This window comes from Rhineura floridana, chromosome 21 (assembly GCF_030035675.1).
Source record: "Rhineura floridana isolate rRhiFlo1 chromosome 21, rRhiFlo1.hap2, whole genome shotgun sequence".
Classification (NCBI taxonomy): domain Eukaryota; kingdom Metazoa; phylum Chordata; class Lepidosauria; order Squamata; family Rhineuridae; genus Rhineura; species Rhineura floridana.
In genome coordinates this window covers 5,618,398-5,645,638 of record NC_084500.1, presented here as the reverse complement: position 1 = coordinate 5,645,638, position 27,241 = coordinate 5,618,398, and the positions used below count along the sequence as shown (strand labels likewise).

Here is a 27,241-nt window from a genome sequence, read left to right as displayed (position 1 = left end):
AGTGGAAATCCCTGTGCTGATGAGGAGCACTGGTGCTTTAAATGGACAGTGCGACATCCAACTATGATACCAGTCATGGCTTCCTCCCCCCCAAAAGATCCTGGAAACTGTAGAGTTGTCTGGAAACCCCCTCTATCCCCCTCACAGAGCTACAATTCCAAGAGTGGTTTAAACAATCAAATCCCTCTTCCCAGGAAACTCTGGGAACCGTAGGTCTGTGAGGGGCATCGGGATCTCCTAGCAACTCTCGGCACCCTTAAGAAACTCCAGTCCCCAGATTCTTTGGGGGACACCAGGACTGTCTGAAGGGGCATTGGGGTGCTTTAAACATGCGGTGCGGGTGGGGCCTAGGTTGTCAATGTTTCAATCTTCAAGCGACGAAAGCAAATGAACGAAAGCACAAGATGTGCGCAAGTCTGGGGCATGGCGCTCAATACCTTCCCAAAGGGATCGCAAAGTAGAAGACCGACAGCATGAGCGTCCGGGTGTTTTTGGTGAAGAGGTCTCCGATGATGGTGGGGGCGATGGTGGAATAGCTGGCTTCGCCGATGCCCACCAAGGCTCGCGAGAGGACAAAGAGCCAGAAATACTGGGGGAAGAGAAAACGAGTCAGTCTTTTACCGTCACAATTTATTTACTTATTCTTTATAAAAAATACTCCTATACCGCAATTTCATTAAAAAAAAAATCAAAGTGGTTTACAAGAGGCGTGGGGAGCCTTTGACCCTCCAGGCGGTGCTGAACTCCAGTTCCCATCAGCCCCTGCAGCAAGCATGGCTGACAGCCGGAATGATGAGAGTTGTGGTCCAGCGACATCTGGGGGACAGTGGCCTAGGTTCCCCACACCTGGTTTACACCAATAAAACCTGCATTATAAAAACAGACAGACAGCTCCCTAACTATTACAGAAAGTGTCTATCTTAATTGTCGGTGGCAACGAAAAGTGTTCCGTAAACGTCTGAAAGTTAAATACCGAAGATGACTGCTGAGTCTCTATTCCACATTCCACAGAGAAGTGGGTCGGTAACATCATAGGCTCAGTTTTGTGTTGATGTGACATGTGTCTTGCCAAGCAGTGATGCTCCTGCAGATGATCTCAGTGGTCAAACTGGGATATAAGGGTTCAGAACATCCTTAAGGTACCCCGAACCTAGGTTGTTCAGGGCTTGGCGATTAGTACAAGAACCTTGAACCTGGCTCGGTGGCAGATGGGCAGCACCAGGGCAGATGTTTTAGCAGAGGAGTTGCATGCTGCTGGTCACCTGCTCCCATCAGCAGCCTGGCCGCTGCGTTCAGCGCAAGCTGACACTCCCAGTCTGGGCCCAAGGGCAGCCCCATATACAGCGCATTGCAGTAATCCAGCCTTGAGGCTGCCAACACATGAACAACAGCGGTCAGGCCACCGCAGTTCAAACCTCACCCTTGCCACGAATGAAATAGTCGGCGTTAAGGCAAGTCACCCAAGAGCCAGTGTGGTGTAGCAGTTAAGGTGCTGGACTGCGACGTGGAAGACCAGGGTTCAAATCCCAGTACAGCCATGAAGCTCACTGGGTGACCTTGGGCCAGTCACTGCCTCTCAGCCTCAAAGGAAGGCAATGGTAAACCCCCTCTGAATACTGCTTACCATGAAAACCTTATTCATAGGGTCACCATAAGTCGGGATCGACTTGAAGGCAGTACATCATCGTCATCAAGGCAAGTCACCACCTTGCTGATTCAGCCACCCATCTACAATTTGGGACAAAGATGTTGATCTATTTATGTAGCAGGGATGAGACTGTGCTGGGACCATCAAGGGGCAAGCATTTCTATCTGTCTTGTCCCACTCCTCTGCCTGGGCCTTATCAGGAAGAGCTGCAGACTGAGACATGCTGCTGCAGGGATGAGATTGCTGGGACCATCAAGGGGCAAGCATTTCTATCTGTCTTGCCCCACCCCTCTGCCTAGGCCTTATCAGGAGGAGCTGCAGACTGAGAGGTACTGCTGCTGGGGTGAGACTGCTGGGACCATCAAGGGGCAAGCATTTCCATCTGTCTTGTCCCACTCCTCTGCCTGGGCCTTATCAGGAAGAGCTGCAGACTGAGACATGCTGCTGCAGGGATGAGATTGTTGGGACCATCAAGGGGCAAGCATTTCTATCTGTCTTGTCCCACTCCTCTGCCTGGGCCTTATCAGGAAGAGCTGCAGACTGAGACATGCTGCTGCAGGGATGAGATTGCTGGGACCATCAAGGGGCAAGCATTTCCATCTGTCTTGTCCCACTCCTCTGCCTGGGCCTTATCAGGAAGAGCTGCAGACTGAGATGTGCTGCTGCAGGGATGAGACTGTGCTGGGACCATCAAGGGGAATGCTTTTCCACCTGCTTTGCGCCCCACCCCTGCTCTTAGTGACATTTTTCTGGGGACTGGCCTTTACCAGGAAGATGAATGCTTTTGGTTTGCTGCTCCTGTTTTTTTAGAGATGTTAGGACTTTGTTAGTTTGATTTTTTTCTTTTGTAAATTGTATTGTTTTTATTTGCATTTTGTATTTGTATTTTTATTTGTGTGTAAGCCGCCTTGGGGGCCTATTTGGCCGAAAGGCGGCCTAGAAATAAAACGTAACATAACCCCAGGCCTGAGCGGGGTGGGGGGAGGCAAATGTGGCCCTCTGGACCCCTCCATGTGACCCCGGGACTCTCCCCAGGCCGGCAAATGCCCCTCACCAGAACCCTTGAGCAGTTTTGCTTGGCTGGAATGGTTCTCTGAAGGAGGACAACGCCATTTCCTTGCCAGGATGAAGGATGGGGAGACTGTGTGTGTAAAGGTCTCTCCGGAAATGCTTTTTGCATGGCCTGCTCTACAAAATAACAGCCACCCACTTTTGCCTCTGTTCTACCTACCAGTGGCTTGAGGCCCTTGGAAACTTGCCCAGGAGGGAATGCGGCCCTCGAACTGAACATGGTCTTCCAACCCGGCTGTTAGATGGTTTTGAGACCAAAAAACCTGGACAATTGTGTTTTACGGTAAAAACAACAGTAAACCTTCCTCTCTCTCTCTCTGCCCCAGCATTATACGTGAGTGGGACAGGTGCAGGCTTAGGAATGAGCACCTCAGTGCGGTATGGAACACATAGTGCCCGATTCGGACCAGAGAGACCTGGGTTCGAAGTCTCACCTCTCCACGAAGATAACTGGATTACCTTGGGCCTCTCGTTCACTCCCAGCCAAACCTACCTCACAGGGTTGTTGCGAGGACAAGGAGGAGCCAGTTTACATCACCCTAAGTCCTTTGGAGGTAGCGTATTTTTGGGGCAGAATCAAAACAAACAAACTGGTCCGCTGAGATCATGCCAACTTTGGCCCATGCGTTACCTCCACTCAGGATTTGGGTTTCAGGCTAACAGCATGAATCTGCACACCGAGTTGGGCCTTAAGAGCTCTTGGGGACAGGCTGCAGCTCAGGGGTAGAGCATCTGCCTTGCATAGAAGGTCCCAAGTTCCATCCCCGGCATCCCCAGGTAAGACTTGGGAGTGTCTCTTGTCTGAAATCCTGGAGAGCTGCTGCCAGTCAGTGCAGACAATACTGAACTACATGGACTCAGTCTAAGGCAGCTTCCTCTGGACTCCCCATCCATGCTGGAATCCAGTCTAAACGCAGGTGGAAAATTCGCTACCTCCACCACATCGGCCAAGTGTCGAGCTACAAATCAGCCATCACCTATTTGCCCTTGTGTGCTTAACATCTCCACCTCAATACCCTTTTTGGGAGCTGTTATGCTACCATGTGCCCTATAATTACAGGTCTAATTAAATGTCTCCTGCTGCCCTGGTCATATCGGAGACAGATGTGCGTGGGCTGAGTGTGATGTTCCTATATTAATGTATATATGGTAAGTGTTGTTGTTTTAGAAGATACATGGTAAGTGGAGTGAAAGAGGGGGAGTGAATGGGCAGTAGAATGCGAGATGATTGGCTGAGTGTTTAAAATGGCTGAATGTATAAAAGGAAGAGTGAGAGTGGAATCGGGGAGGAGAAGAGAACTGAGTGGGTTGCTTGGTGGGGTTTAGAGAGTTGTTTACCAGGAGGGAGGTGGAGTTCGGATTAGTATTGAGTAAAACCATATGCTTATGTGCCTTAAGAAGAAATCTTGTTAATCTTGTTAGCTTTGTTATCTGTAATAAATACTTAATTTGGTTTACCAAAGGCCTGATCCTTGGCTGGGGTTTCACAGACCAGAAGGGAGGGTAAGGTAATGACCAAGGCTGAAGGGGAACTGTAACAAATGGTGGCAGCGGTGAAGAGAATAACAATACCAGTATTCAGAGTCTCTGGGAATACTAGTATTGGGACGTTACTGGTGGTTGCCTAGCAGGGGGATCTGTTGAGATCTGTGCTAGAGCGGATAGGTAAACCATAAGAGAGTGCGGTCCGGACTGGTGGAGTCCCTGGTGGTGCCTAGAGACAGGCAGTAACCACGAGCAGGTAGGAACCTGACAGGGAGAGCCAGGGAAGGACGCCTCACACTGAGCCCTAAAGGGCAAGCGCATGTCTCAGGGCCGTTTAACGAGTGTCCATCGCCCAGAGCTAAACCACTCTGGAACACCATGGAGATCTGCGGACGCTCAGTCAGGAGGGGAGCCAAGAGGCTTGCAAAGAAGCCGCTGTTTCCACAAAGTGCACCCTGAACCAAAGCTTGGAAAAGTTACTTTTTTGAACTACAACTCCCATCAGCCCCAGCCAGCATGGCCTCTAGATTGGGCTGATGGGAATTGTAGTTCAAAAAAGTAACTTCTCCAAGCTTTGCCCTGAACACATCAGCCGGGCAAAACATTCGCAACGGGAAGGAACTAGGGATGTTTTTAATTATGTGCAACACGGGCCCCATCAGCACTATACGTTGAAAGCGGTACCATACAACTTTAAACAGTTGTGGCTTCCCACAAAGCATCCTGGGAACTGTAGTTTGCTAAGGGTGCTGAGAGTTGTTAGGCGGTCTGTATCCATCTCGCAGAGCTACAATTCTCAGAGCGGTTTAACAGTCAGTCCCTCTTCCCGGGGAACTCTCGGAAGTGTAGCTCTTTGAGGGGAAGAGGGGCTCTCTTAAAAACTCTCAGCACCCTTTACAGTTCCCAGGATGCTATGGGGAAAGCCATGACTGTTCAAAGTGGCATGATAAGGCTTTAAATGTCTAGTTCAGGTGGGATCTTAGTGTCCCTTGTGTGCTTGACTGGTTATGTATACAATATGCAAAAACTTTTTTTTGTCCATTCAGAGTGAGGGCGGCAAGCACAGTTCACAATCTGATTTGGCTTTGCGATGATGTCACATCCTAAAATCTGATTGCCTAATCCTATACGGTGCAGTGACATCACCACACTGGCTATATAATCCCCAACTGGCTCCATATACAGCCAGCAAAAAGAAAAAAATATCTTTAAGACGTTGCACTGAAAGAGAGAGGTTGCGGACACGAGTGAAAGAGAGCAAATCAGTGCCCTTACAATGTACTTATTCCTTGGCTTTCTTATGCAATCTCACTGTGTTAAATGCATTGAAATGTTTTTAAAGGTTTGAGAACTCCCCCCCCCGCAGCATCCCCATCAACACCCAGGCCATACCCCAATGTACAGCCAGCTAAGAAAGTAATCCATACTTTAAGAAGCCCAAACATGTTCCTCCACATCTCACTCTCCTAAATTCCTTACGAAGAAAGAGAATTACGCTACTGTTCTGCAAGAGGTTCACGGCCACTGATAAAACGATAATCTGCTGAAGTATGCTTAAAACCCAGAGGCAGCTACCTTGCCATCTCAAAAAGCACATGATCCTTAAATCCCCGGTCACAAAGCATTAGAAAGTGCGCCTGATGCGATCGGAGGCATTGAGAGACTTCTGGCCTAAGGCTCCATGCATCCAGATCCTAAGATACATTTATTATTTGGAATTGAAAGCAGCTCCTTAGAGTACTGTTTTCATCCCCAGAAACAAAATATCCAAGGCCTTGAACTGTAGAAGCCCATAGCTCAGCACAGAGAGCATGCCTTGCATGGGGGGGGGGGGGAGTCCCAGATTCGATTTCTGGAATCTCTAGTTTACAGCAGGGAAACCTTTCTTCCTACAAAGGGACAGCGAAAACTCAAGCAGGGTCTGCAGCCGATGGTGGGCAGAGCCAGTTCTGAGTTAGTGGAGCAGAGCATAGTGTGGGATAGCAGTTAGAGTGATAGACTAGAGACTGGGAGACCCAAGTTCAAATCCCCACCCAGCCATGCATCTCACTAGATATCCATGGGCTAGTCATCTGCTGCTGCTGCTGCTGATGATGATGATGATGATGCTGCTGCTGCTGCTGCTGCTGATGATGATGATGATGATGATGATTATCCTGGTCAGGCCCAGTGCCAGCAGGCAGCCAGGTTGGGCACTGGCCGAGGGCCCCTGCGGCTGAGAGGGGCACCCGCCAATTGGATGTTGCCATGGATCATGGAGTTGGAGCCCCCGTCTTAGGCAAAACCCCATCCACCGCCAGGGCCGGCTGGCTGCACTACTTCCCATGTTGCTGTGTTGCCATGCCAACCTACTGTGCACTCATGCCTGCCATCACCCAAGATGGCAGCAGGGGCATCAACACGCCCCCACTGCCATCTTGGGTGATGGCAGGCATGTGCACGTTGGGGGCTAGCACACTGACACGGCCAAGCCTGTTTAAGCCTTTGAAGGCCGGCTGCAACCTGGAGCTGGCCCTGACCCTGGACCGTGTATGTACACACCATAGTTTTAAAACACCTCCCCCAAAGAATCCTGGGAACTGTTGTTTACCCCTCACAGAGCTACTGCTTGCAGCGCTCTTAAGATGCAGTTCCAAGGATTCTTTGGGGTGGAGAAAAATGTAAGCAGTGTTTGGTCAAGGAACTGCATTGCAACATTCGGATGCGTGTGGATTTCTACGCTTGGGTCTCTTTTGGTCTCGTTTATTTCGGAAAGGGTGCATTTTATAGATTCAGCTTCAAATGCAAACTGAATCGAGTTGCTTGCCCATCCCTTGGTACATCGTGGATTGCCATTTTCATCAGCAGCCCCCGCTAGTTTTGCTGTCTCTGTGTCTGGCTTTTATTTGGTCCTGATAAAGCTTTATGCAGAAAAACCCAGAGTCCGAGTCCTGAGTCTGCTTCTCTGGTTGGGAGTCAGGAAAAAAGGGCCGGGGGTGTTCCTTGCTTGAAACCCGGGAGGGACCCTCCCAGTCAGCACAGGCAATACTGAGTGGATGGACCAATGGTCTGACTCAGTATCAGGCTGCTTCCTATGATCCTAGGTGTTGCTGGACCCAAAGGCCAAGGCCGGCTCCAGGCATGCGGGTGCCCTTGGGCACCAGCCTCCACTCCCCTTCCACGATCCGCGGCAGGAGCTGCGGATCGCAGGAGAGGAGCTTCCGAGGCAACCGCCCCACACCCCGCTTCACCTACCTTTCTCTGCTGTTTTTTGCAGCTGCGCGCACTGTGTGCACAGGGTTGCCGTCAATCAAGATGGCGGCCAAGGTTTCCGTAAGGGGCTGAAGCCTCTGCCGCCATCTTGATTGATGGCACGCACACACGCACATTGCTGCCATCAACCAAGATGGCGGCAGAGGCTTCAGCCCCTTACGAAAACCTCAGCCGCCATCTTGATTGATAGCAACCCTGCGCGCACTGCAAAAAACAGCAGAGAGAAAGGTAGGTGAAGCGGGGGGATGGCGGGCAGCTCGGAAGCTCCTCCTGTCCTGCAATCCGCAGCTCCTGCTGCGGATCGCAACAGGGGAGCGGAGGGCCCCTCAGGGTGGGAGTTCTTGGGCCAGGAGAGAAGGAGCATTGCCTTCGAGGAGCCCAGTGTGCTGCAAATCTGGGCTGTCCACATCCTGAAGTGGTCCAGCTGCCACTCTTACCTGTCCCATGAAACCTGGTGTTCAGTCTTACTTTTAGCTTGCATTCTTTTCACCCCATTGCTACTACTTTCAAGGCAAGTCGCAAATCAGTACAATAAGTCACACTCTGATTGATAGATGAAACTGGGGTCTGTTACGCAAAAGCAGCCATAAAAAGCACTAAGTAATTATATAGCAGGATCCAGAAAAGGAAACCCATAATCAGCTGGCGCCTCGTCCAAAATGCCTGCCAAGAAGAGGCGGATTTACACACCTTCCGGAAAGTTTAAAAGGTAGGCTCCCGCCCCGTTTAAATAAAGTCTTAGTGACTGATCGTACGAGTCGGTTGGTTTTGAATCTGCATACATTTTGAAAAACGAATGCCGCAATCGTTCTACATGGGTAGGGAACCTGTGCCCTTTGCATGTTGTTGGATTCCAACTCCCATCAGCTCCAGTCAGCCTGGCCAATGGTCAGAGACGGCGGGAGTTGTAGGCCAACAACGTCTGGGAGGCCACAGGTTCCCCATCCTGGTGGAAACAATACTGTAGAGTCATCAAATTGTAGAGTTGGAAGGGGGCCTATAAGGTCATCGAGTCACTGCACAATGCAGGAATCCAATTTAAAGCATACCCGACAGGCAGCTCCATATCCGAGTCTGACTTCAGCAACCTGAAATGGAAATGGACTGCCTTCAAGTCGATCCCGACTTATGGCGACCCTATGAATAGGGATTTCATGGTAAGTGGTATTCCGGGGGGGTTTACCATTGCCTCTCTCTGAGGCTAGTCCTCCCCAGCTGGCTAGGGCCTGCTCCACTTGCCACAGCTGCACAAGCCGGCCCCTTCCTTGTTCGCAACTGCCAGCTCGGGGGCAACTGGGCTCCTTGGGACTATGCAGCTTGCCCACGGCTGCACAGGTGGCAGGGCACGTCACCCCTGAGCCACTCCCTGTGGGGCTGATCTTCAGCTGGCCCTTTACACCCAGGAGACACAAGTGGGGATTTGAACTCACAGACTCTGGACTCCCAGCCAGGCTCTCCTCCCCACTGTGCTATACCAGCTGTTTTCAGGGCCAGGCAATAAGTGACAATAAGTGATACAGAACCCCAAAATGATTGCCCATAGTTGATCTGGCCTCCAGACAGACTATTAGACCTTCAAGGAAATGCTGGAATCAGGGACGCAATATCAGTGGCAGTCCAGTGAGCCTCTCCGGAATGTCTTTGAACCCAGGCCGCCGGTGAAGCTTCATGAGGCAACTCTTCAATCCATGAAGATGCTCTGTTTGGAAAGGCGCTGGTCCAGCTCAGCAGCATTGAAAGCACAGAGAAAGCCTTGAAGCAAACGCTGTGATTAAAGGGCAGACGTGGGCAAAGAGTTCTAGAGCAACTCTTGAAGAACTTTGACTCCATTTTGGTTAAACTGAACTCCTGTTTAAGTGTAATTAATTAAACAGGTCTCAGTCAGCGAGGCAATTGCTATCCTACTGTATATGCCAGGGGCAGCACTCCAGGTGTTGCTGAACTACAACTCCTATCTTCCTGGTCAGGCCCAGCGCTACCAGGCAGCCAGGTCGGGCACTGGCCAAGGGCCCCTGCAGCTGAAATCAAGACACGGGATCTAGCATCTCACGTCAGGCATACTAGACGTTGGAAGCAACGGAAGACAAGGTGTCACACAGCAAATACAAGCAATGTTACTTCTATATAGCTGAAAGATCGTTTTACCCCTTATACACCCAGTCAATCACAGTGTGAGGGTCTCCTGCAGATATCGTCTTATCAGGAAGTCCGTTTCGCACAACATAGGAAGCGGACCTTTAGTGTAGCGGCACCCACCCTGTGGAATTCCCTCCCCTTAAATATTAGACAGGCGCCATCTCTGTTGTCTTTTCAGTGCCTACTGAAGACCTCCCTCTTTCAACAAGCCTTTTAAGTAGAGACCTTATCCCAGTCTGCTACTGAAGATCTTCCTCCTTCAACAAGCCTTTTAAGTAGAGACCTTATCCCAGTCTGTGTCTGTGTTGGAATTGCTTTTGAAGATGTTTTTAAAGATGGGTGTTTTTTTAAGCATGTTTTTAAAGCCATTATTTTGTTTTAATAAGATTTTAAATAAATAAATAAAATAGGGCAAACAGTTAACACTATTAATTCAGGCTCTTCTCAGCATGAACTGCAAGGTGGGGGCTACAACAGGCGGACAAAATTGGGCTACTTGCAACTGCCTCATCTCTATCCTCTGCAATTTTCGAGACATGAGAGATTCTGCTTTCAGTTTCCTCTGCCTGAGAAGAAGTTCCAGTGTTTTTGTTATAGCACTTACCTCTTTTGCCATTATACTTGGCCTTGGTGCCTGCAGAGTCCTCACCAACTGGCTGAAACAAGGAAAGGCTGTCTGAACCTTCCTCAGAAGTTCCAGCAAGTGGCTTTGAGGCTTCTGAAGATGCACTCTCTGTAAGCCCCTTATTTCCTTCAACTGTGCTTGCAATGTCCCCCGCAAAGTCAGTAATCCCTCCTCCATCCTCCCAACCTTGCCAGAGATTCTCCTTGGGACCCATGACACCTATCTGGAGATGCCAGGGATCTGGGCCCTTCTGCATGTAAAGCATAACAACAGATTGTTGTTGTTGTTGTTATGTGCCGTCAAGTCGATTATGACTTATGGCGACCGTATGAATCAGTGACCTCCAAGAGCATCTGTCCTGGACCACCCTGTTCAGATCTCATAAGTTCAGGTCTGTGGCTTCCTTTATGGAATCAATCCATCTCTTGTTTGGCCTTCCTCTTTTTCTACTCCCTTCAGTTTTTCTCAGCATTATTGTCTTTTCTAGTGAATCCTGTCTTCTCATTATTTAGCTTCTAGTGATAGCTCTGGATACAATGACATTAAGTCACAGACTAAAAGTGATCCATGAGGACTGAGCACTTGGCATGGAATGCTGGCTGACTTAGAATCATAGAATCGTAGAGTTGGAAGGAGCCTATAAGGCCAACAAGTCCAACCCCCTGGCTCAATGCAGGATTCCAACTTACAGCATCCCTGACAGGTGGCTGTCCAGCTGCCTCTTGAAGGCCTCCAGTGTTGGAGAGCCCACCACCTCTCTAGGTCATTGGTTCCATTGTTGTACCACTCTAACAGTGAGGAATTTTTCTTGATGTTCAGCTGCAATCTGGCTTCCTGCAACTTGAGCCCATTATTCCGTGTCCTGCACTCTGGGATGATCAAGAAGAGATCCCAGCCCTCCTCTGTGTGGCAACCTTTCAAGGACTTGAACAGTGCTGTCACATCTCCCCTTAGTCTTCTCTTCTCAAGGTTAAACATGCCCAGTTCTTTCAGTCTCTCCTTATAGGGCTTTGTTTCCAGTCCCCTGATCATCCTTGTTCCAGTTTGATCATTCTTGTTCCACTTCTTAAAGTGCAGTGTCCAGAACTGGATGCAGTACTCAATGTGAGGCCTAGCCAGTGCTGAATAAAGGGAAACTAGTACTTCACACAGTTTGGAAACTATACTTCTCTTAATGCAGCCTAAAACAGCATTTGCCTTTTTTGCAGGTACATCACACTGTTGGCTCCTATTCAGCTTGTGATCAACGACAATTCCAAGATCCTTCTCGCTAGTATTGCTGAGCCAAGTATCCCCCAACTTATAACTGTGCACTTGGTTTCTTTTTCCTAAGTGTAGAACTTTGCACTTAACCCTGTTAAATTTCATTCTGTTGTTTTCAGTCCAATGTTCCAGCCTAGCAAGGTCCCTTTGAATTTTGTTTCTGTCTTCCAAGGTATTAGCTATCCCTCCCAATTTTGACTTGGAGGTTGTGGTGATGGAAGACCATGGCAAGCAGGAAAGGAATGTCCTGGAAAAGGACAGGTTGGGTGGCTGGTTGTTGCAGGCTCCACTTGGGCCCTCCTCATTGGCAGTGCGAAATGGCAATTAAAAAGGTACCAAGGGTACTGAGAACTATACCGTGATGGGATTTTCCAAGCCGGCCCCTCCGTTCTTCCGCTATGCTGCGCCTCCAAAATGCGGGAAATGTTTTTCCTAGCTGCCAAAGTTACAAAATAAGGGGGTGGAGAGAGTTTGAAAGATGAGAGAGAACAAAGTTTATATTTTACCATGCCAACACAGGAATGGGATGAAGCAAGCTGACTGTCAGATTTCCTGTTAATTGCTTGCACGTTAACAGCTTCAGTGCTCCCCGGGGACAGATAATGCTGTTTTAGTGGCAGAGGAGAAAAATGCAAAATAAGATAAAATAATAAATATGGTTCACGTTCAATAAAATGTGCTGAAACGCATTTGGCAGCTCCTTGAAAGTTTGGACTAAAACCCGGAACGGATTCCACTGCCCCACTGACATGGAGCCCCCAGCTGCCGCTGGCTTCAAGGTGTTGCTGACATATTGTAGGAGGATCATTAGGGAAGTCGAAAGGTGCGTAAGAAGCCAGTTAAAGAAGAAAATGTCCTCTTGGCTTTTAGAAATGGGCTAGAGGCAGAGGTGACACGCAGCAGAGAGCTGGCAGTGGCAAAAGACAGCCTGGGTAGCGACCCTTGGCATGAGCCAGGGGTGGGTGAGAAATTCGATTCAGATTGCATTTCAAGCCGAACGTATCAAATTTGCACTTTCCAAAACAACATGAGAATTGCGTTGTTAGTCTCTCTGAAATTAGTGCTCGCTGCCCAGATTCTCCCCATCTACAATGAGTACGTAAGAAACTACTGCAAGGGAAGGACCATCTCTCAGTGGTTACAGCATCTGCCTTGGATGCAGAAGGCCCCAGGTTCAAATCCTGGCAACTGGAAAAAGCTCCTGCCTGAAACCCTGGAGAGCTGCTGCCAGTCTGGGTGGACAATACTGAGCTGGATGTCTGACTCTGTATAAGGCAGGTTCCTCTGTACCGAGTGAAACCAGTACTGCCTGCACTGACAGGCAGCAATTCTCCAAGATTTCAGGCAGGGATCCTTCCCAGTCTCACCTGGAGATCCCAAGGACTGAATATGGGACCCCCTGGAAGCAAAGCAGGTGCTCTGCTGACTGAGCTACAGAAGATTCCCAAAGGTCATCTAGCTTGTCTGGCTTATTCTGATCAAGGACTTTCCAATGTTTTAGTCCGAAGAAGCAGGGAAATCCTCAAACTCCCCACTGGCGTCACACACGCAGCATCAACAGACACTTCCCCAAAAGCCAGAAGGCCAATTCCATCGCTCCTCTGCTGGCCAAAGGTTCCCATTACTTTGTCAAGTTGACAGCGACGAAGGTTATTTGGTTCAAGCGCTTCTGTGCCATTTTCCAGGGCCGAGGCCTCGCAAGGTGACTTCTGTTCCCAGACAGAAACGTAAAACTTTAACATTTAATTCCATTCAAACCAAGCCATCAAAACAGAAGCATAAAAAAACACTTCACAGCCCAGCACTCAGGCTGCAGACACGCCAAGTATTTAAAGCATACTTCCACTCCCCTCCAAAGAATCCTGGGAATTATAGCTCTGTGAGGGCCAAGAGAGCTACAATTCCCAGCACCTTGACAAACTACAGTTCCCAGGATTCTTTTCCCGGCAGGGGGATGTTCTTTAAAGGTATGTTGTTTACACAGCCTCATACAAAACAAGCTGAAGCAATTAAGAACAATTCTAAAAAATACTCTGCAATTTTATTACATTTTATTCATTTTTTTTAAAAAGCGGCAATTTTATTTTTAAAATAATCAAAACGTAGCCTGGGCATCTCAGCTAAAAGCAGCCCAAAATCAATGGGTTTTCAAAGCCAGTTTAAAAACCAAAACAAATAAGGGGGCTACCACTGAGAAGGCCCTGTTTGTACTGCTGACCATTCTAATTGAGCTCAACAGCCAGACCACAAGCAAGGCTTCTGTGGCAGATCTCAAGGCCTGGGGAGGCTTGTAAGGGTGCAGGTAGGTGGTCATTTGAATAACCAGACCCCCAAAACTATTTAGGACTTTAAAAGGATTTTAAAAAATCATCCCTTTGAATTGGGCCCAGAAACACTCAGGAAGAAGGACAAGCAGGACCACCATTTCCTCTTGAGAATTTTAGATATAAAAGAGCAAGACATTGTTATCCTATTAGCCTCTGCCAACCTGGCACTAGGTAGCAGAGGCTTCTCTAAATGTTACCGCATGAACAGGATAGGGGGCAACTGTAGACTTGGCAGCATGATGTGGCTACTTGGAGCTTTCTGCATGACCCCACTCAAATATACTATGCAATCCAAAGGATTCCCCTTATTATCCATTTTCTCCCAAGACCCTCCTGTTTTCCTCTATGAGTTAGTCTAATCCTTTCGTAAAGCCACCTGAACCAATTGGCACTAGCACACCTTGGGGCAGTGAATTCCGTAGGTTACTTATGAATTGTATGAAGCAGCTTTTATATTTTTTGAAGGAGGGGGAAGAATTGATGCTGAGTTTCCTACCCATCAGTGTCATTGATGATGATGAACTGCTTTCAAGTCAATTCTGACTTATGGCGACCCTATGAAGAGGGTTTTCATGGTAAGCGGTATTCAGAGGGGGTTACCATTGCCTTCCTCTGAGGCTGAGAGGCAGTGACTGGCCCAAGGTCACCCAGGGAGCTTCATGGCTGTGTGGGGATTCGAACCCTGGTCTCCCAGGTCGTAGTCCAGCACCTTAACCACTACACCACACTGAGTTTCTCAGTGTCATTAGGAGACCCCAAATTCCTATTTTTTTCAAGAAATGAGAAAAGCTCTTCTCACTATTAGAAGGCAGGAGAAATTAAATTCCATTTGCATTTAAAGGTGAACTGATTTGATTCACACTTCCTGAAACAACATGCAAACAAAAGCACACCCATCCGTCAAAATTTGCGCTTCTCTGAATTTTGCAATACAGTCTCCAGCCAAGCGATGGCTACAAAATGCATACACCAGGGTAAAGTGTATGTACTGGTGAAAATAACAAATGAAAAGGGCTTTATACTGGGGGACATGGTTCCGCAAAGATGCGTACATTAGGCAAAATTGCAAGCAAAATTGTGTTTCTTAGGGGAAATTTGCACTAAAATGCTGACAAGTTTTCCTGGGGATTTAAAAAAAAAACCAATCACAGATTGCTGCAGAAATGTGGAGAACTGAATTTAAGGTTGCAAAAATGAGAAACTGAGAGGACTGAAAGGGACAGATCCATCTATTTTTACTCAGCAGGAGCAACCCACAGACTGCAACATTTTGCTGTGTTCTCTAAACTGCTAGTAGCCACACCCTATGAGACTTATATTCTGCTTTGTCTACTGCCAATAAAACCCACTCCTTCTGCATCCGAGATGAGCAGCCAGACAAAGGGAGGTGGCCGACCGCAAAGGAGGTTAGAATGACTCACTTTCCGTCACACCACGGCTGGCAGCAGGCTGACGAACTCCGGCACGTACCCATTAAGATAATTAAATGTGTATTTTTATCCCTAAAGGTATCTAAACTTGAAACTTTTACGTTTAGGCAGGTAAGGACACGTTTCAACTCAAGATAGTAAGCGTGCGGTAACTCGCGCCGTGTGGTTAGAACACCACTACCTACCATGAGGTTACCCTATGACAAGCAATCGCCAAGTGGAAAGATGTGGGGGGGAAAGGTGGGGTTATTTGTCTCCCTGGAGGTGACCCCCAAGCCACATGGCCGCCCACGCCTGTCAGGCGATGGGGGAGCGTAAACGTGGCCACAAAACTAGAGAAGCTCAAAAGAATCCACCTGATCCGCAACGTTTGAGGAAGGTTGCTGTTTACGCAAGTGCACGCACGAAGGAGGACATCTGTGCCTTTAGCACCTGTGTGACAGGCAAGAATTCAACAGGTGACGCTTTTCAAACCAATACGTCTTTGGCAGACCTTTCTCCCTCTGCTATTTAACAGGCGGGGTGGTGGTGGTGGAATTCATCGGCAGGACATTCAGGGAAGACAAAAGGAAAGTCTTCCCTTCACGCGGAGCCTAATTAACTGACGGAACTCAAAGCAAAGGCTTTGGAAAGTGGCTGGACAAATGCACAGAGGAGTAGCCTAGTGATGGGTATTCTCTGCTAGAGAGCAGGACCCCCATGTTTACCTCTGGATGCCAGCTTCTGGGGAGCAACACTGGGGGGCGCGCAGTGTCTGTTGACTTCAAGTCCTGCTTGTGGGGTTCCTTTTGGAAACAGGGCATTGGTCTGTTGGCCTGATCCAGCAGGGGTCTCCTTAAGATAGTAATAACTAGAATAGGAACAGAACCTCCATGCATAGAACTGCAGTCCTCTAAATTCCATGGGCCAGTGAAAGAGCAGCCGCTCCAACGCCTGCTTTCCTCTTGCCTCCCCATACCTCATTCCTTTTCTGTCGTGTCTCAGGTTATGATTCTGCAGGTGAGGACTGCCTTATCTCTTAATATATGGACAGTGCTGAGAAAACTGTAAGGTGCTTTGTAAGTGTTAAATGAAGGAACACATAAACATTTAGGAGAGGAGCTAAACATAGCATGAAATATATGGTTATCTCTCTTTCAGAAATCTAACATATAGAATGAAGGTGGCTTTCTCTGAAATGCATTTTAGTCCTTCCGTGGCCCTCTCCCATTTTTTCGCTGTTCACAACGGATCCCCCAAGGTGGCTAACTTCAGTGAAAACAAGCATAAAACAAGACACTATAAGTCAGATCAAACTAAGTTTTACTCAGAGCAGACCCACTGAAGTTAATGGTCCCATTCTTTGCAGTGGCCCTACTCTGAGTAGGACCAGCATCAATACAACTCTGTGGGTGGCACTCAATGATAGTCCTACTCAAGAGTAGACTCACTGAAGTTAATAAACATGAACAAGTTAGGCCAGCCTTTCCCAACCGGTGTGCCTCCAGATGTTGTTGGACCACAACTCCCACCTTTCCTGACCATTGGCAATGCTGGCTGAGACTGATGGAAGTTGTGGTCCAACAACATCTGGAGGCACACTGGTTGGGAAAGGCTGAGTTAGGCTGTTTAATTTCAGTGGGTCTGCTCTGAGTAGGACTTAGCTGAATTACTTTCTCCGAAGTACCTCCTACTAATTCTGATGGAGTTTAACTTCCAAGTAAATTTATTTATGATCACAAACCTATTTTTAAATGACACACACACAGTAATTTTAATTTCCAGTTCACAATTCAGTTACAATTTGTCTGCGAAAAAATCTGTTCCCTCAAATAACTACAGGGATCGGGGGTGGCAAGCTGGGAGTAGTGGTGGTCAGGACATCAGTCTACCTGTCGGGGGGGGGGAAGGTGAGCGCCAGCAGCACTGCGTATGATTACAGAGCGGGAAAGCAAGATGAACATATTTTAACTCACAACCAAACAAACCTTGCAAAAAGATGCCTAATCCATTTTACAGACAGGGAAACTGAGAGGATGGGAGAACGTGGGGGTCGGAGACCACATGATAAAGCCAACTGCAGAGGTAGGGGTTCCTTTTGGAAACACAAACACCACCAACCTTGATAGATGCTTTGACATGCACCTGTATGGCTGGCTGACCTGCAACTTCCGCCCCCTTCCCTACGAGGTGGCAACCAGGATTTATTTATTAGAAACAGCACACCCGTGGGATCAGGTGGCAGGCTGGCTAGCTGGCTGTTCACCACCTAGGCGTGACAGGATAAGGGCAATCTCTGGAATGCAGGCGGACTGAGAAGACGAGCACAGTGCGGGCTGGCTGGCTCCCTCCCTCCCTCCGGAAGGAAATTGCCGCATGGAGGCATCAACATGACTTTGATTGATCTCACCAGGAATACATTAATTAGCCCTCCTCGACAGCAGGTTTCAAAACAGGAGCTCGTGCCGTCACCATGCTGACATCTAAAAGGTGCAACGTCTTGACACAAGCAATCTTTCCCACTCCTGGGGAGGTTGTGCAACGCTGCGAAGGGTGCCAGAGGACACTATATTTAGCGGTCCAAAATTAGGGACAAGAAACACCCAGCACGCAAACACAAACAGCAACAAGCCTGCAACTCGAATGACAAAAAAAGGGGGCACTGATATTGTGTCGGTGCAAATGTTCCCTGTGCAATGGGGAAACACAGAGCTGTTTTTACAGAGGTTTCATCTACGCACATCCAGCTGAAAGAGTGTGAGAACAAGACAACCATCCTTTGAAATTTGCACTTATCTGGATTTGCGTTTCAGTTCTCCAGTCAATGTTGACAAAAATGCATCTTTTAGTGGAGCTTGCTTGCAAAAAAGTGTATATTGGCCCTCCAAACTGCATACAAAATTATGTTTATTATGAGAAATTCATACTAAAACGCTGAAAATTTTTCATGGGGATTTTAAAAAAATCTGCAAATTGCTGCAGAAATGTGGAGAATTGAGTTTAAGATTGGAAAAAAGGAAGCAAAACAGATTCTTCCATCCTAGCAGTGGTGAAAATCCTGAGATGGGCAAGTGGACCCAAATACGTCAAGCTGTGAACAGGAGATACCACTTGCGAATGCTCCTCAGAGTTTCAAAAAATAGCTCAGTGCAAGCTGACAGGAGCATGTCAGACAGAAAAGTTCCAGGGCAACTCGCTCCTTGTGCCATTTTTCTATCTGAAGTTTGGTTTTGAATGCGAGCATTCATTTTTTTTAAAAATGAGCATTCCCACCTCAAATCTGCCCGTTATCATAGAATTTGAAGGGACCTATCAAGGATCTGGGCTGGGAAGACAACCTCACAACAACAGCATCTATCTTTGGAATCGCCAAATCATAGAGACCAGGACTAAAGCCATCCACTCCAACACGCGGCACGCTGACGCCCACCCATTTATCTCCATCTTAGACCAATCCACCCAATCAGGGCCGTAGAAGCCACAAAGGGCCACTAAGCTTTTTGTATCCAAACAACAAATTGTTTTAGATGGCTCAAGTAAGGGAGCCATGCCACATGCTTAAAAGCAAAGGTTAGCTGGCAATCAAACTTCAGAAGAGGGGGGAAATATCCTGCCAAATTCCAAACTGGGGGGGATTAGTCCCCAAAAGGAAGTAAAAAGTGAGGGGAACCCATCGCTTGCTCAGAGTCAATGAAGCTGTTGCTTTTTCCACGTGAAGCCTCTGACACAATCTCCTCATCCCCAGATTCTCTACTGTAAACTGAGCTATATGCATGTCACTGCAATGACTGCATATTCTTCCCTTGTTTATCACTGTCCTCATTTCCTCTTCTTCCTCTTTTGTTGCCCCTGTTATGAATTTTAGATTGTAGGCTCGTTGGGGCACAGACCTGTGCCTCTCACTCTTTAAAAAGCATGATGGGAACAGACGATGCAAGTAATCACACCAATACTACTAATATTGCATCAACACAACAGAGTCCTGTGGATTCAGTAATTTAGTGGCTCAGATCACAGCTTTTGGGGGAAGGGAGCATCATCTCCCCCCCCCGTGCCTTTTTCTATTGAAAACCAAACCCTTCCTCAGAGGCTGCTGTTTGCCCCCCAAGGGCCTTTGGATCATAAGTTTGTCAACTAGGGGTTGGAGGAGAAATTAGATGCAGTTCACATTTAAAGATGAACTTATCAAATTCGCACTTTCTGAAACAGTAAGTGACCAGTAAACGCAGCTATAACACTTCTCCAAATTTTGCAATGCAGCTTTCCAGCCAAAGGATGTGTACAAAAATGCATATATTAGGGGAAAGGATGCATGAAAAATGCATATATTGGTGAAAATATACAAAAATGCATATTATTCAGGGGCATTGCTTGCAAAAATGTGTGTGTTAGTCAAAACTGCATACCAGAATATGCTTATTAGAAGAAATTCACACTAAAATGCAGAAGCATTTTTGTGAGGACCAAAAAAATAATAATAATCAAAAATTGCTGCAGAAATGTGGAGAATTGAATTGAAGATTGGAAAAATGAGAGACTGGGAGAAGTGAAATTGACAGATCTTTCCATCCCTAGTCTTGGCCTGCTGGAAACTGTCTTTCTTGATGAAGTTGGCTTAGCAGCTGCTTTCATTTTCTCCGTTTAAAAAGTTCTCTCCCCACCCTACAAACTTTTTTGTTTTTATTTGTTGCTTTAATTTTATTGTTGTCAGCTGCCTTGACCTCTGCTGAGGAAAGGTGGACCCCAGATGTTTTAATAAAATGAATGAATGAATGAAAATTATTATGACAAAAGCTTCTGCAGATTATGTCCCTACTTCAACCCTTATACTGTATGGAGTTTTTTCTTTCATCTCGAACCAGATTGTTTTGTTTTTTCAAGCTAACAAAAACTTTGTAAGAAAGTTTAAAACTAAAGCCGGTTTCACTGTTAGTCGCCTAATACCAAATGATCTCTAGGCAACTTGCAACAGATTCAAAACATACACAAATTTAAAACAAGAATCACAGATAAAAACACGCACAATCAATAAACTCATCGATACGTTAAAAGCTATATGTTTTTTTAAATGACCTAAATGCTCCACGGCAGCGGCAGATGATGCTGAAGAAGATTTTTAAACTTCTGTCCCACCCTTCCTTACAGAAGGAGCCCAGGGTGGCAAACAAAGGACAAAATACTAAAAACGTCTTAAAATATCTCAAACACAAAACATCTTAAAAACATTTCTACAATAAAACATCTGGAAAATGTCTTAAGAAGCAATTCCAAAATAGACACAGCCTGTGATAAGGTGTCTGCTTAAAATGCATAAAAGGTTAACTTCAGTTAACAAAGCAGACATTACTTCTTTAACAGAAACTTTAGTACCACAGGTAGGAATAACATGGAAAGAAGAGGGACAGGTCCCTACACCTGCTCATAGATGGTGAGGGCAGCTTCAACAGGGGCTTTAAAGGGTGCCTACCTGGCCCCCATCTCAGCCCCCCTCCTCCAAATTGTATTAGATCCTTCCCTCCCCAGCCCCCACAGAAAGCAAGAGATCTCTTTAATACAAAGCAAACACAAAGGCGTGTCAATTTCACCCTAGCAAAGCAAAGGCACAGGCTGGTCAGTTTATCCCCAGCAAGCAAAAGACAAATGCTGGTCAAGTTCACCTTAAAGCAAAGGGATAGACTTGTCAGTTTATCCATAGCAAAGCAAGGCGGATCAGTTTCACCTTTTAAAAAGCCTTCCTTAAGTTCCGGGAGGATTCCTTACCAGTGGTATTACTGCAGGTATATATGTATATGAAGTTTTTGAAAAATGTAGATGCTGGATCTCATTCCTTCCCAAGTGATATCCATATAGTCCCATCAGTACAGTATTTATAGCGTAGCCTTGGGACAGGGCAGGTGTGGGGAACCTTTGGCCCCCAGATATAGTTGAATAAAAATCCCATCAGCCTCAGCAAGCATGGCCAATAGTCAGGGATGATGGGAGCTGTAGTTCTGTTCAGCAACATCTGGAGGGATAGAGGGTGTGGCCTGGGAAGAATTCCAAGGGTCAGACAGAAAGGCCTGGAGAGCCACATTCGTCCCTGGCTTGGAAGTTCCCCACTCCTTGTCTAGATGGATTGACAGCGGCTCTCTAGGGTTTCAGACTGGGGTCTTTCCAAGCCCTAGGTGGAGGTGCAGGGACTGCAACACAGGACCCACTGAGCTTTAGACCCTTCCTTAAGATTCCTTCTCCCTTCTTTTCCATGCCAATAGCTCCATGTCTCCTGACCAGCTCTCCCAGCAGATGCTGCTAGCAGTAGAGCACAGCGTACAAGATTTCCTCTGCACCAGATCAGCACAGATCAGCACCACATGGCATACAAGATTTCCTCTGCACCAGATCTTACCTGTTCAGTGATGAAGGAGCTGGAAAAGGTGATGGCTGACCAAAAGAAGATGCCACAGCTGAGAATAACCTTCCTGTTGAAACGGTCGCCAAGGTAGCCGAATATCGGGGCCGCCACCATGAAGCTACAGATGAACACTGCGGGAGGAGAGAAAGGGGGAGAGGCACTGAAGCAGCATTGCCCAAACTTTTTTTTCCCCAAACTTGGGTGTGTGTAGGGCTCTTCTAAATTTATGCTATCTGAAGGATCCCCAAAACCAAGCACCACTCGTCTCTCCCATGGGTGATCATTCATGGTTCTTCTGTCATGTAATGCGTCGCTTACAGCAACCTTCACCAACCTCCAGATCTTTTGGACTAAAACTCCCCTCACCCCCAGCCAGTCCAGGCAGAAGATGTAGACCTATGACTGGGCAGAGAGCTTTAAAGGCAACCACTGGAAGCTTTTTGCAGGAGAAGATTTGGGTAAAACGTAAGAAAAATATTACACCACCCACAGATGCCGACTTTAGCTAGCTTGTAGAGATGGGGGTGGGATATTGTGCTCAATGACTATCTCAGATGACTGACATGTGTGTTCAGCTTGCAAGCAAATTAACAGGAGTCATCGCCCGATTAGAACCATTTTAGCCAATTAATTGCATGACACTGGTAACATCTGCATTAGTGGGAGAGCATCTGTCTTGCATGCAGAAGGTCCTAGGTTCAATCCCTGGCATCTCCAGGCACGGCTGGGAGGGAACCTGGCCTGAAATCATGAAAAGCTGCTGCCAGTCAGTTCCCAACAGCCTGCAGTGGAGGGAGAAGCACATTTTGACACAATCAGACTAGAAATGCCACGCATACTAGAATCATACACGAAAAACACACCTGGAGAAACATGGAAGCTGCCTCAAACTGAGTCAGGCCATTGGTCCATCTAGCTCAGTATTGTCTACACGGACTGGCAGCAGCTCTCCATAGTTGCAGAGAGGTCTCTCTCCCTGCCTTTCCTGGAGATGGGGATTGACTTTGCATGCAAAGCGGATGCTCTGCCACTGAGCTATGAGATGCCTCTTCTTAGAGACTGCTTGCCATTTGCCATCTTTTTACACATACATGTGTTACAAAATAATTTATATCTGCTACACAATTAATCAGCACATTTTTAGCTGACCAGAATGTGAACTAGATTGCAATCTCAAACCCTTACAAATGGAATATGTCAATTTCAATTACTCTGGGGTCTTCGCTTGGTTCTTCAATCTTCCTCATTTCTATATCAGTTGGCTTATTGTTATTTTTTTTTAAAAAGGCCTCATGGAAATTTGCCAGCTTTTTGTGCTAATTTCTCCTACTACACATTTTTATATGCAATTTTGCCTGTCGCATTTTCCATACTATAACATAGTTTTTCTATGCTATTTTTTTGCTAAGATGTGCATTTTAATGCAGACTTTACCCTAGTAATATGCATTGGCTGGAGAAGTGCATTGCAAAATTCAGATAAGTGCAAGTTTTGAACCATAGTTGTGTTTTGATTTGCATATTGTTACCTTTAAATGCAAACTGAAATGAACTTCTCCTCCATCCCTAACGAGAAGGGAAGAAAGCTCCATCCAACATGTTGGGACTGAGACCACATTCACATCATACATTAATTCCACTATTATTCCACTTTAAAGAGTCATGGCTTCCCCTGCCCCAAAGAATCCTGGGAAGTGTAGTTTGAGAAGGGTGCTGAGAGTTGTTAGATGACCCCTATTCACCTCATAGCACTACATCTCCCTTAAACCACTCTGGGAACTGTAGTTCTGTGAGAACCAAACAATGTTTGCAAACATGCATAGATTAGGGGAAAGGGTGCATAAATTGAATAGATCAGTGAAAACAACATGCAAAATGCAGGATACTTGAATAAACGGCTTACAAAAATGTGCACTGGTCAAAATTGCATGCAAAAATGGATTTATGAGGAGAAATTTGCAATAAAATGCTGGAGAATTTTCATGAGGTGTTTTTTTTAAAGCTGCAAATTTAAAAAATGGAAATTCCTGCAGAAATGTGGAGAACTGAATTTAAGATTGGAAAACTGAGAAAGTGAGAGGACTGAAACTGACAGATCCTTCCACCCCCTACTCCTAGTGCAGGGTTACAACTGAACAGCCTTACAAAATCAGTGCTTTGATTTTTAAAGTTATTAGATCGAGAGGATACAATCTTCCATGCAAACAATTACTCTGAGAGGTTGAAGATGCCGTGAATAATTCAAACAAACAAGAACTGCTAGCTAACTTGCTCATCAGTAAACAGTAACCCATCAGAAAATATATTTGAGCAGCACTGACATTTGCATATTATTTTCTCTTATTATAAATAATTTGTTGGCTAAAACAGATGTTACACTGCCTTGCACAATGTATCCTGCTAACATTTTCTATCCCACCACTTATATTTGACAGTTGTGTTTAAAAGCCATTAATTAGGAGACTGATGTTGATGTGCAACATGGCAGACCTGAAAGGAGAAAGGTGGCGCAATGCTTATGCGACGAGAGAGATGTATGGAGGAGGACAAAGGAATAAATTCAGCAGGGGAAAAAAGGGATGACAGGACCCAGATGGGCACAGTAATGAGGCTGTGCCTGCCACAGCGATACATCTACAGGAGCCTCGAATTACGTGCGACACCTGAATACTGACTGACTTGGAAACAAATTCTGAAAACGACTGTTAGCCTGCCTGACAGACTACACGCCAGCTAGCCTTGTTATCAGCTCCTGCGATGCGTTTGCATGTGATGGGTGGTGCTCCAGAGACACATCTTTGCGCACCTGATTTATCCTTCAGCGTGTCTAAATGCAGGTGCGCGCACACCAGGGCTTGTTGAGAGGCAGACAATGGACCAACTTATTATTTATTACATTTCTATCCCGCCTTTCCTCCAAGGAGCTCAAGGTGGCGTACATGGTTCTCCTCCCTCTCCATCTTATCCTCACAACAACCCTGTGAGGTGGTAGGCTGAGAGGCAGTGACTGGCCCAAGTCACCCAGGAAGTTTCATGCCTGAGTGGGATTTGAACCCTGGTCTCCCAGGTCCTAGTCCAACACTTTAACCGCTAGGCCACACTGGAGAAAGGATAAGGAACATAAAAAGAGCCTTGCCGGATCAGGCCTGTGGCCCTTCCAGTCCAGCATCCTGTTCTCACAGTGGCCAACCAGATGCCTCTTCTGGGAGGCCCACAAGCAGGACCTGAACGCAAGAGCACCTTCCCCTCCTGCGGTTTCCAGCAGCCGCATACTACCTGTGGGCTGACAGGTGTTGGACTACAACCCTCATTGTCCCTGAACATTAGCCATGCTGGCTGAGGCTGATGGGAATTGGAGTCCAGCAACAATGTAGACAGCCAGAAGTTCCCCTGATGTAGAGGGAATAATGGAGACAGGAAACAGGAACAGCTAAGACAGTGGATCTAAGGATGGATGGGCTGGGACCACGCACTCCCACAAGGCAGGGTTGAAGGGGTCCTTGGCAAACTGTCATCCAGTGGGGCTTTGCATGGTTTATTGTGGAGGGTTGCCTTAGTAGCAGTGGAAGTTCCACCATCACCGCTCACCCACAGCAGTGGAGGTTGGGGGTTCTGATGTCCGTGGGGCAGTGCCTCCGCTCTGTGTTCTAGTCCCAACTTTCAAGGAGCTGGCCAAGGTGTTGAAAGCTCACACTAAAACCCAGAGCGGATGCACTGCCCCACTAACATTGGAGCCATCAGTCTCCACGGACCCACAGGGCCCCAGCGGTTCAGCCATCATCCGTGACATTGCTGGAAACAAAGATGCTGTCTGCCTGGAGCCCAGAAGAGTGAGGAGGGTTGGGGAGTTCAGTTTATTTTATTTATTTTTAAAGGGAGGCTCAAAGGACAGCACCAGAGGTGGATGCAGCCCAAGTGCCACGGCCTCAGCAGTTGCTGGCTGCCTGCACCCCTGGAAGTTGCTCACTGGACAGGCACGGTTGCTAACCAAAGAGATAATAAAATCATAGAATAGTAGAGTTGGAAGGGGCCTATAAGGCCATCAAGTCCAACCCCCTGCTCAATGCAGGAATCCAAATCAAAGCATTCCCGACAGGTGGCTGTCCAACTGCCTCTGGACATCACTCCAGGCATGGGGAACCTGCAGCCCAAAAAGTCCTAATTTGGCCCACGGGGCTGTTTTCCGCCACACACACACACACATGCCACGCTCTCCCATGCCTCACCTGATATCACGTAACGTGAAGGTATGGGTTAGAGAAAAGCCATGGCTGTGACACAACTGGGGTGCTAGGAGTGAGCTCTCAGTTCTTCCTTTGAAGTGACACAGAATGGTTTAACAAGCCCCCTTCCCAGGTAGCTCTGTGACGGTAATAGGGGTCTCTCAACTCTCAGCACCCTTCACAAACTACACTTCCCAGGATTCTTGGGGGGGGGGACACCATGGCTGTTTAAAGTGGTATGATACCGCTTTAAAGGTGTGGCACATTTAAACAGGGCTTTAGGAAAGAACCACACAGAGAAGTCCTTTTCACTGTCCCCCAAAAACCGATACAATTGTGGATTCTGTTTCAAGAATGGAAGCCTTTAAGAACAAGCGCATAGCATCAAAACGAGAGACGTTTGGGGTATTTTGCAGACCTGGCAGCATGACTCCCCCCCGCCCCCCTGCCCCCATTTTGTAGAACAAGAAAAATAAAAGAAGACTTAAGCATGATCAGTTTCAGAGTCAAGCTTCACAGGCACCATTTTAAACGGCACCTCTTTAAAAACACAGAGCCCAAATACGCAGAGGCAACTGGGCGTGCTCCAGCAGATGCAAAACTGGCAGCCGAGAGGGTGGGTGAATCAAGACAAACAGAACATACGCCCTTTCAATTTAAGGTTCCTCCCAAAAAGAGAGAGGGAAAGGTGGAGTTGGAGTGATATTTTGGAACAAAAAAAGAAAAATGCATTTATTTCGCTGCCATTGTGGTGTGTTTTTTTACAAAAAGGTTTAATTATCCAGACAGGATGGGCAGCTCAATATCTATTTCTGCCTTCAGTTGCCTGACCTGCCCCAATATAGGTGGGCTGCCGTGTCTTTCAAATCTCTTCCAGTTCTTTTTCGGTATGTAGTTGGAATTTTCTCTCTTTAACTCACTCTTCCCCCTCCCTTTTAATTATGTGAAGAGGGTAAAACAGTTCATCCTCCACAGCTTCCTCTATGTGCCACCACCCATGAGTGCCTGCTCAGTTATTCCAGCCCAAAAGATGCTGCTCAACTGGCAACTTGACTCTCCGTCAGGAAATGTACGGCGCAACTGATTTGCTCGATGGAAAAATAAAACAAACATAGGGGGAAAACACAGACGCACACTTTTAAAAAAATTGGATAGGAAAAGATATTAATACTATTAAATATTTTGTGATGTCTTAAGGTTTTCCTCATTCATATCAGAGTACAATCTGAAGGAAACTGAGACTCCAGCTTTCAAGCATGCTTTGGATTTCAAGATACTACATCACAACGAGGGCTGAGGAAGACATTTCATTCAGGTCAGACTTTAACATGAACCTAACTAATACACACTTTTCCAAACAAGATGGGAACCGAAACAGCCATTCGCCGAAATTTGCACATCTTCAAATTTTG

At 46.9% G+C, this 27,241-nt stretch overlaps 1 protein-coding gene across 1 annotated transcript in view; it reads right to left on the bottom strand.

The window, feature by feature from the left end:
* Positions 1 to 27,241, bottom strand: part of LOC133374121 (sphingosine-1-phosphate transporter SPNS2-like) — a 131,254-nt gene that overhangs the window by 38,599 nt on the left and 65,414 nt on the right. The window contains exons 3-4 of the mRNA XM_061604595.1: positions 21,602 to 21,738; positions 438 to 589 (exon numbers count right to left, since the gene is read on the bottom strand). Of these exons, the coding sequence (XP_061460579.1) occupies positions 438 to 589; positions 21,602 to 21,738 (289 nt within the window). The remainder of the gene's footprint in view (positions 1 to 437; positions 590 to 21,601; positions 21,739 to 27,241) is intronic.